A 14,321-nucleotide genomic window follows, 5' to 3' on the forward strand; every position below is an offset into this window, starting at 1 on the left:
GCGCTACCCGCTCCTCCAGTATGATATCCACCCAATGCGGAGCATGATCTGACACTACAATTGACGAGTATTCCGACCCCTTAACCCCAGCTAGCAAAGCCTTCCCCACCACGTAAAAGTCGATCCACAAGTGTACCTTATAGACTGCTGAGAAAAACGAGTACTCCCATTCCCTCGGGTGCATAAACCTCCAAGAGTCCACCCCTCCCATTTCCACCATTAGCCCTGCCAACGCCGTCACCTCCCTGATGGGACCAGCGAGCGCTGCTGTGACCTGTCCCACCTTGGCTCCTGCAACAAGTTCCAGTCCCCCCTCCACTATCAATTCGTGTGTGTCCAAGTTGGGGATGGCCCCAAACGCCTTCTTTGCGAATCCCACATCGTCCCAATTGGGATCGTATACATTTAACAGCGCCACTAACCTCCCCCTCCAGCGCCCCTGTCACAATCACATATCTACCCCCCTGATCTGCCACCACCTTCTCCATCTGGAAGCGTACTCTTTTGCTGACCATTACAGCTACCCCTCGAGCCATTCCACCAAATCCAGAGTAAATACCTGACTAACCCAACCATTCTCACCTGGTCCTTCGCCCTCAAGTGAGTCTCCTGCAGCATTGCTATATCGTCTTTCAAACTTTTAAGATGTGCAAGCACCCTTGACCTCTTGACCGGACCTCCTAACCCCCTCACATTCCACGTGACTATCCTAACTGAGGGTCTCTCACCCCTCTCTTCCCCCCCCGCCCCTCTTATCTGCTATCATCATACCATCAGACCCTGCCCCAGGAGCCTGATCCATCCCTATCCATTATTAACATCGAACCCCTCCCCCCCCCTCCCAAACCCCCCTCCCCCCTACATTTCATCTCGAAAAAACATCTCCCAGCATCAATCCCTTCCCCCCACTCCTCGCTTGCCTCGTAGGCTATCAAAACCTGCTAACAAGGCTACAATGTCCGCAGCCCCCCTCTCACCTCACCTCCGTTCACTAGCCAACTGTAGTTAGCTAGAGCGGGTGGCTCCCCCCGCCAAGATATACCAACCCCTCCCACCCAGTCCCAGAGACAGAAAAAACAAAAATAACAATCCAACCCATACAATTCACTAAATATATAACCGTCGCAACACAGAATGCCAATCAACCCAACCAATAACTTGAACTCTGTAACAATGTGAAGAGAAGTAAATTACAACACACGTCAGTAAAAAGAAAGTTATAGCATTTAAACATTTTCCAGCTCCCCAATCACAGTCCACAGTCTCTCGTCCAGCTCCACTCCTCACGTCTGTCCCAAGCCTTCTGCTCTCACAAACGCCTCATGCGCCTTCGCTGTCTCAAAATAAAAGTCTTTGGCATCATACGTCACCCTCCGCTTCGCCGGGTATACCATACCAAATCATACCCCCTTTTTGTACAGTGCCGCCTTCACTCGCCCGAATGCCGCTCGTCTTTTTGCCAACTCCACCGTCAGGACCTGGTAGATCCAAACTCCAGCACCATCCCACTGCACCTCGCACATCTTTGGACTGTGGGAGGAAACCTCCGCACATACAGGGAGAATGTGCAAACCCCACACAGATAGTCTCCCAAGGCCGGAATTGAACCTGCTGTTGACGCAGCAATGCTAACCACTGTGATTAGTGAGAATGAAAATGTAGCCCTTAAGCCTTGGAAAAATAAATATTTTGACCCATGACAGACTTTCATTAAATTGAAGTTCAGCTTCTGTTAATTTTAGCCCTCTTGCTGGCTTTAAGTGCAAGTGAATCAAAGATTTAAAATGAAGTACATAGTCCTCAATCCAATTCCAGAAGTGCTGAGATAGCTGAAACAACAAGGGTATCATAATGGGCTCCAGGGCCAGGAGCACAGGAGAGGTCAAACACAGAAACAAAAACACCAAAAAGATTTTTGGGTTTTGACAAAGGGCTTTGACAAAGGGTCACCTGGATTCGAAACGTGAGCTCTTTTCTGTCCCTACAGATGCGGCCAGACCTGCTGAGATTCTTTCAGCATTTTCTCTTTCGTTTCAGATTCCAGCATCTGCAGTAATTTGCTTTTAAAAAGAGTTTTTGTCTCAATTGCTGACAGCGAATGCGACTGAAATCTGAAAATTAGATGAGGGATCAGAGCAAGAACATGGTTGTTTCTGTGTTCTGCCAAGATTCCTGGCACCCGAAAGTGAAGGTAGAAATCTGGAGACAATTTCACTTGCAATTTTTCAGAACATTCTAAGGGGCTATTAGTGGAAACAAGAATCTGCATTATCACAGAATCACTGGTCTATGGAGAATGAATAAGTCAAATTCAACTTTTGTCCAATTGACTTTAATAACCTTAATGATTTTTATGAGCATCAGGGGTATTGAATTCCACAACTTAACTCGAATACCATATAGCTGGAGCATCAACGAACAGGTCAAACATTCAATTCCTGTATTACATACATCAGCTGTGTACAAAATAATGGTTTGCTTGTTGTCCGAACTAATGAAACCTACCATAGGTTGGGGCTGGGACACTGGAGGAGCAGCTTGAACTGGTGGGGCATTCGGGCCTGCTGCAGGTTGGCCAGATGAAATCAGTGGCGTCACATTGGCAGGTCGATGTAACATTTTCTAAAAAGAACAAAGCATTTCAGTATTGTTCATCATCATCAGCTTTTCATTTACTTGTAATAGGTACCCAACATGGTCAGAAATTGAGTAACAGAAACTATTGGAGCAGATTGAAGAGATCTTGCATTTAAAAGTCCTCCTATTGCACAATAAAGTTGTAATACTAACTGTTCAGCATAAACTTTTCTCAGGCATGCTTCTGACATCAACATTTTGAAAGTGTGTAATGGCTGGAAGGAGTGTTTTTAAAAGCATACACTCACCATGGCAATTTCAGGATCCACAATTCTCATAACTACTTGTGCCTGCAAGAGCGCATATGCCAGTTGTGGGTTCTGCAAAAGCATGTTACGAGCTTCCTGAGGACTGTTCTGAATGCAGAGCTGAAAAAGAGAGCATTGTGCTCAATGTTTGCACATGTAGAACACATTTAGCTATAACAAATTGTATGGATAGTATGTGGCTGCACGTATAAAAATATATATACATGACATGAGATTGTGATGGTACACAGGTTTATTTCAGTTATGCACCACCAATTTCATTTCTGCTGCACAACTATGAAAACAAAGGTCCTTGCAAAGAGACACTGAATAAATGGTAATCACTGCCACACCAGGAAAATCTAGTAGTTCAAGCCAAATTGTCCACCTGTGAATGGCAGGGCTTCTCACTCTCATTATAGGTATCATGTAGTTGCAGGAGTTTTGTGGTTCAAGATTTTCTGAACCTTTTCTAAGATAGCACAAAATAGAGGAGACTAGATGAATGACTGGCAATCAACCATTATTCACAAGAATGATCTTTTGCCTTTGATCATTATGGATTTCCTAAATATTCTTTCCTGATATGACTGGAACAAGAGATTCTCATTCAAAATTAAAGTTTGCAGACAACAATTTTCCATTCTTGCTCAGCATTGCCACAGCTGCAGCATGACTGACTTGATTTCTACTTCCACAGCAGAAATATTTACGCACATCTAAAATCCATAAACCTCAGATCATACTTTAGGTTAGCCTACGGTTAAGCCATTAACACGGTACTCTGCTGTCAATATCTTAATTCGTAACAAATCCCATTCACCTATCACCTCTGTGCTGTGTAATCTACATTGGCTTCCAGTCAAGCCATGTTGTGGTTTTAAAATTCTCATTCTTGCTTTCAAATCACTCCATGGCTTCAACCTCCCAAACCCTGTAATCTTCTCTAGATATCTTTGCTCATCTAATTCTTACCTCTTGAGCACTCCTGATTTTATGCACTCCACTAATTTTGTCTGCACCATCAGATGCTTACACCCCAAGTTCTGCGATACACCATACACATCTCTGTCTCTCTACCTCGCTTTTCTCTTTTACAACACTCCTTAGAACCTCTTTGACCAAGCTTTTGTTCATCTGATCTAATATCTCTTTTTGTGATTCTGTTTCAACTATGTTCTGTAATGATCTATGAAGTAGCTATTTTCCTTCCCTACAGAACTGTTATCTTTCAAAACCACACACTTTTCCAGCTGAGTAAGTTGATCGGAAACTTGTCGCAAAGAGCCCACAAAATATAGCTATATCTAGCCAGAAGTCTATGGTGCTCTCCTGACTGAGTGTCACCCTGATTCTTCACTCTCCCCTGATTGCAGTGGGGGAAGGAATGGAACAGGAAGTCTGCTAGTTTAAGTTCGCTCAACAATATATTTCCATCAAAATGGACATATGTTTTAAAATTTTGTTGAATTCAACAAAGAATTAAAAGGAAATAAAACCTTCATTTGTTTCATGAGTTCGAACATTTGTTCAGGTGGAAGGCTGGCAACAGCACGACTTATGGATTCTGGAGCATCTTCCGGTGAGACTGGATCCCCATACGGAGACTCCATGACAGGGCCTGCTGTACCCAGATCTGCAAAAGAATTAAGAATAATGTTATGTAACATTCTGAAAAGGCTGTAATGCAATTGGATTACCTCTGGTAGTCTGGGAGTGTAGTGTTCACAGATCTGGTGCACAAGATTATTAAAATTACCAGCTAACATAACAATGTTCTTAAAGGTTTTATAGCCTGGTATAATAGAAATGTATATTTTTAATAACTAGAGCTAAAATGGAAGATGGTTAACTTCACTATTTCAAGATGGAGAACAGAAAACAGCAACTTTAGCTCCAAATTGAACTGTACAAAGCTACATGAAAAAAATGTTCTTCTGTCACTAATTGTCCTTTGCAATGAGTTGGAAAAAATGTTGACGTGGGAGGTATAGAAAAACATGGCATCAGAGTGGAAATTACAGGATAGGCGTCTGTGGAGTAGGACATCTCCACCATCAGGAACATTCTTTCTATCCTGTCAGAGTATTGTAAGTTCCTATGAGATCCCCTCTCACTCTTCTAAATGCCAATGAATATAATCCTAACCAACTTAGTCTCTTGTCATATGACTGTCCAGTCATTCGAGGAATCAACCTGGTAAACCTTTGCTGCACTCCCTCCATGGCAAGAGCACCCTTCCTTAGATAAGGACACCAAAACTGCACATAATACTCCAGGTGTCGCCTCACCAATACCCAATACAATTGTCGTAAAACATCCCAATTCCTGTACTCAAATCCTCTTGCTATGGAGGCTAACATACCATTTGCCTTCGTTATTCTGCCTGCTGTACCAACACACTTACTTTTAGTGACTGATGCACGAGGACACCAAGGTCTCGCTGAGTATCCACCTCTCTCAATTTACACCCATTCAAATAACAATCGGCCTTCCTATAACCCACACTTATCCACATTATACTGCACCTACCGTGCATGTGCCCACTCACTCAGCCTGTCCAAATCCCGATGAAGCATCTATAAACCACATCCACCGGTCGTCCTGGTCAACTCAACTACTTACATCTTCAAAGAATTCTAATAGATTTGTCAAGCATGATTTTCTTTCCGTAAATTCATGCTGACTTTGTCCGATTACACCACTGCTTTCCAAATGCTGTGCTATGAAATCCTTGATAATGGACTCCAGCAACTTCCCAACTACCAATGTTAGGCTCACTGGTCTATAGTTCGCTGTTTTATTTCTACCTCTCTTTTTGAATAAGGGGCTACATTTGTTACCCTCCAATCTGTAGGATCCATTCCAGAGTCCAAAGAATTTTGGAAAATTACAATGGATCTACTATTTCTAGGATCACTTCCTTAAGTACACTGGGATCAAGATTATCAGGCCCTCGAAATTTGTCCGCCTTCAATCACATTAATTTCTCCAAAACCATTTCTTTACTAACACTAATTTCCTTCAGCTCCTCACTGAAACTTGTGTTTCTCAGAACTTCCGGTACATTATTCATGTCTTCCTTTATGAAAACAGAAGCAAAGTACGAATTTAGTCCCTCAGCCATTTCTTTGTTCCCTGTTATGAATTCCCCCGTTTCTGACTGCAAGGGACCTACATTAGTTTTTATCAATCTTTTTCTCTTTACATGCCTATAGAAACTTTTAGTCAGGTTTTATATTCCCCATTAGTTTATTTTTAAATTGTATTTTCCCTTTCTTAATCAATCTCTTGGTCTCCCTTTGCTGAATTTTAAACTGTTCCCAATCCTCAGCCTTTTCTTGCTAATTTGTATGCCTCTTTTTTGAATCTAATACTATCCCTAATTTCCCTTGTAATCCATGGACAGTTCCCTTTCTACTCTTGCGCCAAATAGGAATAAACAAATTTTGGAGTTCACCTATTTGTTCCTTGAATGCCTGCCATTGCCTGTCCACTATCTTTTCTTTCAGTAATGTTTCCCAGTCCGTCTTAGTCAGCTCATGCCTCATACCAACATAGTTACCTTTATTGAGGTTCAGAACCCTGGTTTCAGAATCAACTACCTCACTATTCACCTTGATAAAGAATTCTACCATATAATAGTCACTCATCTCCAAGGGTTCTCTCACAATTAGATTGCTAACTTATCCTTTCACATTGCATAACATCTAGTGCAAGATGGTGTGTTCCCTTGTTGGTTCCTCAACATACTGTTCCAGAAAACCATCCCATATACACTCCAGAAATTCCTCCACTTTTATACTGTGACTAATTTGAGTCACGCATAATCACAGATCTTCCTTTCTCACAAGCATCTCTGATTGCCTGGCTGATGCTATTCCCATCATTACCACTGCAGTGTGGTGATCTGTATACCACCTTTCTGAATGTTTTTTGCCCCTTCTTAACTCGACCCAGACAGATTCCAAATCATCTGTACTAATATCTTTCCTCAATATTGTATCAATAGCTTTGTTAAACAAAAATGCAGCTCTATCACATTTTCCTTTCTGTCTGTCCTTCCTATAAACTGAGTAACCCTCAGTGTTCAGTTCCCATCCTTGGTCACCTTGGAGCCATGACTCCATAATTCCAACTATATCATATCCTTTTACATCTATTTGCACTGTTAATACATCCATTTTATTTTGAATGCTGCGCACATTCAGGTACAAAACATTAAGGCTCGTTCTTTTAACGTTCCTTGTCCCCTCCCCGCTATTTTGCAGTGTAATTATCGGATACGGGCCCTTGATTTTTCTGCCTATTAATTTATCTTATTCTCGTTTCTCTATTTTTGTCTTGTTCCTGATTTCCCGCTGCTCTGAATCCTTACATAGGTTCTCACCCCCTGCCATATTAGTTTAAACCCTCCCCAACCACTCTAGCAAATACACTCCGCACCCGCTGGCCAGGCGTAACCCATCCAGTTTGTACAGGTCCCACCTTCCCCAACACGGTCCAAATGACCCAGAAATGTAAAACTCTCCATCTCACATCATCCCTTCAGCAATGTATTCATCTGATACATTCTACCATTTCTATTCTGACTAGTACGTGACACTGGTAGTATTCCTGAGATCACTACCTTTGAGGTTCGACTTCTCAACTTTCTTCCTAACTCCCTATATTATGCTTTCAGGACTTAATCCCTTTCTTTACCTATGTCGTTGGTACCGATGTGTACCACAACTACTGGCTGGCCACCCTCCCTCTCCAGAATGTCCTGTAACCGCTCCGAGACATCCTTGACCTGAGCACCAGGAAGGCAACATGCCATCCGGAGTCTCATTTGTGGCCACAAAAACACCTACAATGGAATCCCCTATAACTATTGCATTCTCACACTTTTTACTCCTCCCCAACCATGGTGCAACAAATTTGGCTGTTGCTGCTTTCCCCGAGAGGTTATTCCCATCAACAGTATCCAAAACAGTATATCTGTTTTGCAGGGGATGGCCACAGGAGATTCCTGCCCTGCCTGCTTAGCTCTCTTGCACTGCATGGTGGTCACCCATTCCCTTGACAGAAAGAGAGCAGGGCATATGGTTTGGTTCATGGGAGGATAGGTTGGGTCAAGGAAATTAAGGTAAAGTCCTGGAAGAAAATCAGGACTGAAAAATCCCTGATATATTATCCAAAAAATGTACATTGCCAGAGAACCATTTTAACTACCATTTCTGTTGTCTTCAATGCTGACTGCAAATGTTAGGCTCCTATTCTTCCAGGTAATTCTTCTGTACTCTGTATCGAGTTTCTGTATCTCAGTTTCAATTTCAGGCACCACAGTCAGCCAAAAATGAGCATGGCAAACCTCAAACAATCACAAGAATCTCAATACCCTAAGTTGTTAATAAATGTATTAATTATATTGGACATTCGACACATCAACAAATTTCAACCCGCTCTATAACCAGAAGTAAACCTGTCAGGTTTCCCAGCTAAGTGAAAATGTGAAAGGTCCGGGAGTCTAGCATATTCTCCTCTGCAAAATAGTTTTTAAAATTACATTAATCAAAGTATTACATGGCTTCCCTGAATTGACAAATGCTATGTGATAGAACATAGAACATAGAACATAGAACAGTACAGCACAGAACATGTCTACAGCATAGACATAGTTAAAAAATATCCTGCAATAATATTTACACGAGACTGAAATGCCAGTAGAAATCTTCAATAAGCAAGTTTGTTTGGCGTGTAAAGATTTGTCATTGTAGAACTTTTAGACTTTATTTGAAGCATTTGTAGCTCATCATTAATCCTTGCATTTGGACAATCAATGTAAAAACTTAACCATAGCAGGAAATAGGAATAGGAACTGAACGGTGCAGAACAACTTTACAAATTGAATTGACTCGAATTGAATTTGCCAGTTTTGTTTACAAGCCAAGTATTCACATAGAACATACAGTGCAGAAGGAGGCCATCTAAAGTCTGCACTGACCCACTTAAGCCCTCACCCTAAGCCCCGTAACCCAATAACCCCATCTAACCTTTTTGGTCACTAAGGGAAATTCATCATGGCCAAGCCACCTAACCTGCACGTCTTTGGACTGTGGGAGGAAACCGGAGCACCCAGAGGAAACCCACGCAAATACGGTGAGAACGTGAAGACTCTGCACAGACAGTGACCCAGCAGGAACCAAACCCTGGACACTGGCGCTGTGAAGCCACAGTGCTATTCACTTGTGCTACCATGCTTTGAAGACCTATTTTTTAAAGTGTATTTTATTACAAACATGTATCAAAACAGGTTACAAAAAATAAACACCCCAGGAAACATACTTCCCAGCAATCAACTATACAGTCTGTACAAATCTTATCCCTTTTTACACCCTCCCTCCTCAAACATGGTCACAAACATCCAACACCTTTTCTCAAACCCATCTGGAGAGCTCATACTTTATCTTCTCCAAGCATAGGAAGTACTACAGGTCACCCAACCAAGCCGCTACCCCGGTGGCGATGCCGACCGTCACTCCAGTAAAATTCGCCGCCGTGCAATCAGAGAGGCAAAGGCCACGTCATCGACCTTCCTCCTCTCCATGAGCTCTGGCTTCTCCGAAACTCCTAATATCTAAAAGGTCTGGGTCCACCTCCTCCCCCACTATCCTGGCGAGGTCCGCAAACACTCCTACCCAGAAACATCCCAATTTTTCACAACCCCAAAACACGTGCACGTGATTCCCCAACCCTCGCCCATACCTCTCACACGCATCTGCAACCCCCTGGAAGATCTCACTGATTCTCACCCTACTCATGTGCACCAGTGCACTTAAACTGCATCAGACTCATCCTTGCACAGGATCCTTGTACCCTACGCAGTGCTCCCCAGATTCGGCAAAGCCAACCACCCCTGCTGAATCCGTAGCAGGGTCTTCCCGACCCTCAGCACCTTGCCCACCCATACAGCGCCAGAAATTAAAATGTTCAATTTCTGAAAAAAGGCAGTTAGTATAAAGATCTGGAGAGACTGAAAAATAAACAAGAACCTCGGCAGAATATTAATTTTCACCACTTGGACCCTCGTCGCCAACGTCAATGTATCCCACCTCCTGAGATCCCCCCTGGCTTCCTCAACCGGCTTTGTTGGGTTTCACTTATGGAGTCCCGTCCATTCCCTCGCTACCTGAATCCCCAAATATCTAAACGTATCCCTCGCTACCGCAAATGATATCCCCCCTAAATTAGCCCACCGTGCCAGCTCATTCACTTTTCCCTACATTCAGTCTGTACAACGAGAATCCTCCAAACCTCCCCATCAGGCCCATAATCCTTCCCATACTTTCCAGCAGATCCAAATTATACATCAACAGGTCATCGGCATAGAGTGACATCTGATGCGCCCTGTCTCCTGATAATCCCCTGCCACTCCCCATCGCCAATGGCTCTATGGCCAGCGCAAAGAGTAACGGCGACAACGGGCAACCCTGTGTCAGTCAAAGCTTTGCAAACTCATATTATTCATCCTCACACTCGGCCTTGGTGCCACGTACAGCAACCGCCACAAATCCCGGCTCAAACCTTCCCAAAACCTCGAACAAGTATCGTCACTCCACCGAATCAAATGCCTTCTCCGCTTCCAGGGACACCACCACCTCCGGTACCAGAGTGATGGATTCATCACTACATTTAAGAGTCGTCTTATATTACTCGTGAGCTGCCTGCCCTTCACAAAGCGAAGTGGTTGATCTTCTGCAACCACCTCCAGGATACAATCATTCATCCTCCCTACCAACAATTTAACCAATACTTTCTCATCCGTGTTCAATACAGTAGTCCCCCGTTATAACGGGGGTGTTGGGGTCCAAGACAGCCACCCGCGTTGCATCCGAGCCGCGGATATCCACGATGGGGTTTCTTTGGCTCTGCAACTATTTTTTTGGACCGGAAGCATTGGATAAAACCTTCGATCAGAGTTCTGATAAGAACTTACTTTAGTTGACTGCAGAATTATTACATTGTGCTACCATAAGTTAAATATAAGTTAAAGTAAGAAAGTAGCACTTCTAACTTTATTTAAAAATCTATGCATGCGCTTCCCATTGTGAGTCTACGGGGGGCGGGGGGAGAGATCAGACCCCCGTAGACTCACAATGGGAAGCGCATGCATAGATTTTTAAATAAATTTAGAAGTGCTACTTTCTTACTTTAACTTATATTTAACTTATGGTAGCATAATGTAAGTTAAAGTAAGAAAGTAGCACTTCTAAATTTATTTTAAAATCTATGCATGCGCTTCCCATTGTGAGTCTACGGGGGTCTGATCTCTCCCCCCGACCCCTGTAGACTCACAATGGGAAGCGCATGCATAGATTTTTAAATAAATTTAGAAGTGCTACTTTCTTACTTTAATTTATATTTAACTTATGGTAGCATAATGTAATAATTCTGCAGTAAATTAAAGTAAGTTCTTATCAGAACTCTGATCGAAGGTTTTATCCAATGCTTCCGGTCCAAAAAAAAAGTTGCAGAGCCAATATGCAGCAGTGGATATTGGATACGAATAGAATCTGCATAACCCACCACCTAGTTCCCTTAGTTCATATTAGGAAACCCACAGAAACTTACCAGGAACGCTGCTCCTCTCTCACTGAATCTCCCTCCAATCAGCCGGCAGTGTCAATTTCAGCGGCCGGCTCACTTTGATCCGGAGAGGGAAGCTGACAGTTGGGGTCCATAAGCCCCCCCCGCCGTATATCGCAAACTGCGGTATTGCTGAGCGCGGTATAACGGGGGACTACTGTAGTGATATGGGCCTACATGATCTTCCCTATTTTTGGGATTAGCGTGATCACTGCCTGCATAGCTCCATCTTTGGTAGCTTCCCCCTTCTCCAGTGCTTCATTAAGCACCCCCAACAGATGTGGTGCCTGGTCCATTGCAAATTCCTTATAAAATTCTGCCGGGTGTCTATCCGGCCCTGGGGCCTTCCCCAACTTCATACCCCTGATCCTATCCAGCACCTACCTCATTCAAGACCTATTTTAAGTGTGCCACAATGCATGATGGAAGGCAGCAAAACACGCTTTTCAGAAAATGCAAACGCCAAATATTTATGACTGAAGGATTTTGTTTCACAATAGATCAGAAGCACTGGTACGGCATAGATTAATACTCACTCTTGAGCTCTTCCTTATTTTTCTCACTAGCAGCATTGTCCACACGCAGCGCTCTTCCATTAAATTCCCTCCCATTGAGATTGCGCATGGCACTGAGTGCAGTCTCCTGATCCTGGTACTCACAGAAGCCATATCCTTTGGGTTTACCAGTTTCTCTATCATACACAAGTCTGCAATAAAAGATAACAAAACTAACAAATGGCTTATCACGTGCTAGTAGAACAAGTTTTAACCAGGAAAAAAATTGGACAATGGGAAATGAACCCATCAGAGGGGTTTTGAAGAATATCACAAGGCATCCATTGATATGGTACAAGTCAGGAAGGGGAGAGAGAAATGTTTTTCAAGTAGTTACTTTTATAGTTAAACACAGTAAAGCCTTTGCTCAGAGCAAAGTCCCACAAATATTAAATGGGTGATCACTCAATATTTTAGACCACACTGACTAAAAATTAATGTTGGGCAATTATTGGAAAAACACCCATTTTTTTTTTAAGAAATCCTATGGAATCATTTATATCCACCTCAACATGTTGACAGGGATTGTCTTTAACTCTCACCTGAAACATGCAACATTCCCCTACATCTTCTAAAGAACAATCAGCTTAGCTCATGGTCTCCATTCCACAACTTTCTCTGAGGTGAGAGTGCTCTCATTGAGCCAAGCTGAGAACTAAATAACCTTTCTTTCAAGTAGTACAAACTTTCTGATGCATTTCATGTTCCCTAAGCAGCCGATGCTTATTATATATTCCCAATTATTTTCTGGGAACCATCATATACATCACTCATACCAAGCAAACAGTGTGCTTGTTACTTCTTTCATTAGTTATTCTGCAATAAGAAACTTAGTCACATGCTACATAACCCACTTCAGAAAGTTTAACAGTTTGATAGGTATGTTAATGAAAATATTGAGAATTACATTGAAATTTCTAGTGTAGCTAAGGTTCATCAGCTGCATTCTCCTACTGAAAAATTCCATTAGTCAAACTGCTCAGGACAGCTTGTGAGATGTTCTACGTCTGATTTAAATATCTTCCAAATATAAATAACCCAACTATAATCATTTCAGTAAGATTAGATTTGTCTATGTTTCTGGATAAGTTACAAATTTGAAGTTGAGGTCTCTCTTTTAGTGAGCAGAACGGCAGGACCCCAGATTCCAACTGGTCTCCATTAAGAGCAATGGCACCAGGCAAAGAAAAGACGCAAATAATTGCATGAGACTACATAAATAACTAAACAGAGTGGTTTAACTCTTAATAAGTTGCCACTTCTATAATTTCCTGTTTGTGGAATCACGTGATGTTCAAATTGGCTTGAGGAACTGGCCTGTGTAACAGTGACTATATTTTAGAGGTGATATATTAGCTGTGAAGCATGTCTTGATATCCTGAATATGTGAAAGTGCCGTATGAATTGGATTTTTTTTATTATAGTATTTAAAGGCATCAGAGACAAGATTTTCGATTAACAAAATACTTCCATTCAAAGACAGCGAAACATCCTGTGACATAATAGTTGTTCCATAAAATCACATGATTCCTTATAAAAGTGGTCAGATCTCTGTACATTTTCTTTTCTTTTAGGTTAAATGTAGATTTTTTTCTGGGAGAATGGGAGGGCAGGTTAAAAAAAGTAAAACCTCCACTGGAAAAAAGAATTTGGAGAACAAGACACTTCCTTGGGGACTTCACGCCTTCCAAAGTATTGCTCATAAAAGTTCAGTGCGGAAATGTGACAGCAGCCAACTATACATTGTCACGACGAAGATACCTGAAACTCAACACTGGACCAACTTCAGAGAAAATATCCTTCAACTGTTCTTCTGTGGCTTCATATGGAATATTCCCAACTGCAAACGAGAAAAGGCGTAATAGAGGAAGAATTTCAAACCAACTTAGAAATCAGTATTCACCTTGAATTTCACTTTATTCGTTTTTGAGTTCAGTGCTCTATAGAAATGCTGATATTTCTTCAGCTGATGTTTACATTGTCACTAATGCAAGATGAGAAAGGCAGCAAAGTGTTTTGCATGACTGGTCAGCTCCAAAAACTTCAAGATTTAATTAACTTCCAAAACAGGCACCAGGTAGCCAGAACCATACAATTTGGGACAGTCAATCTGTGATCTATATTCAGCTACCTTTTAGGTCAGGGCAGTGATCAGAAAGCAAAATTACCTCAATATTTCTCAGTTCGGGGTTAACTTATTAGGGCTTCCTCTCGCGAGTGTTATCCGACAATCAAGGCAGAAAGTCTACAC

At 42.2% G+C, this 14,321-nt stretch overlaps 1 protein-coding gene across 6 annotated transcripts in view; it reads right to left on the reverse strand.

The window, feature by feature from the left end:
- The window catches only part of cstf2 (cleavage stimulation factor, 3' pre-RNA, subunit 2), a 75,221-nt gene that overhangs the window by 58,033 nt on the left and 2,867 nt on the right, over positions 1-14,321 (reverse strand). For all 6 annotated transcript variants that reach the window (XM_038775365.1, XM_038775369.1, XM_038775368.1 and 3 more), the window contains exons 2-6: positions 13,832-13,910; positions 12,053-12,222; positions 4,385-4,521; positions 2,886-3,005; positions 2,506-2,622 (exon numbers count right to left, since the gene is read on the reverse strand). In XM_038775365.1, coding sequence (XP_038631293.1) covers positions 2,506-2,622; positions 2,886-3,005; positions 4,385-4,521; positions 12,053-12,222; positions 13,832-13,910 — 623 coding nt within the window. The remainder of the gene's footprint in view (positions 1-2,505; positions 2,623-2,885; positions 3,006-4,384; positions 4,522-12,052; positions 12,223-13,831; positions 13,911-14,321) is intronic.

The sequence above is a fragment of the Scyliorhinus canicula genome, chromosome 17 (genome assembly GCF_902713615.1).
Source record: "Scyliorhinus canicula chromosome 17, sScyCan1.1, whole genome shotgun sequence".
NCBI lineage: Eukaryota > Metazoa > Chordata > Chondrichthyes > Carcharhiniformes > Scyliorhinidae > Scyliorhinus > Scyliorhinus canicula.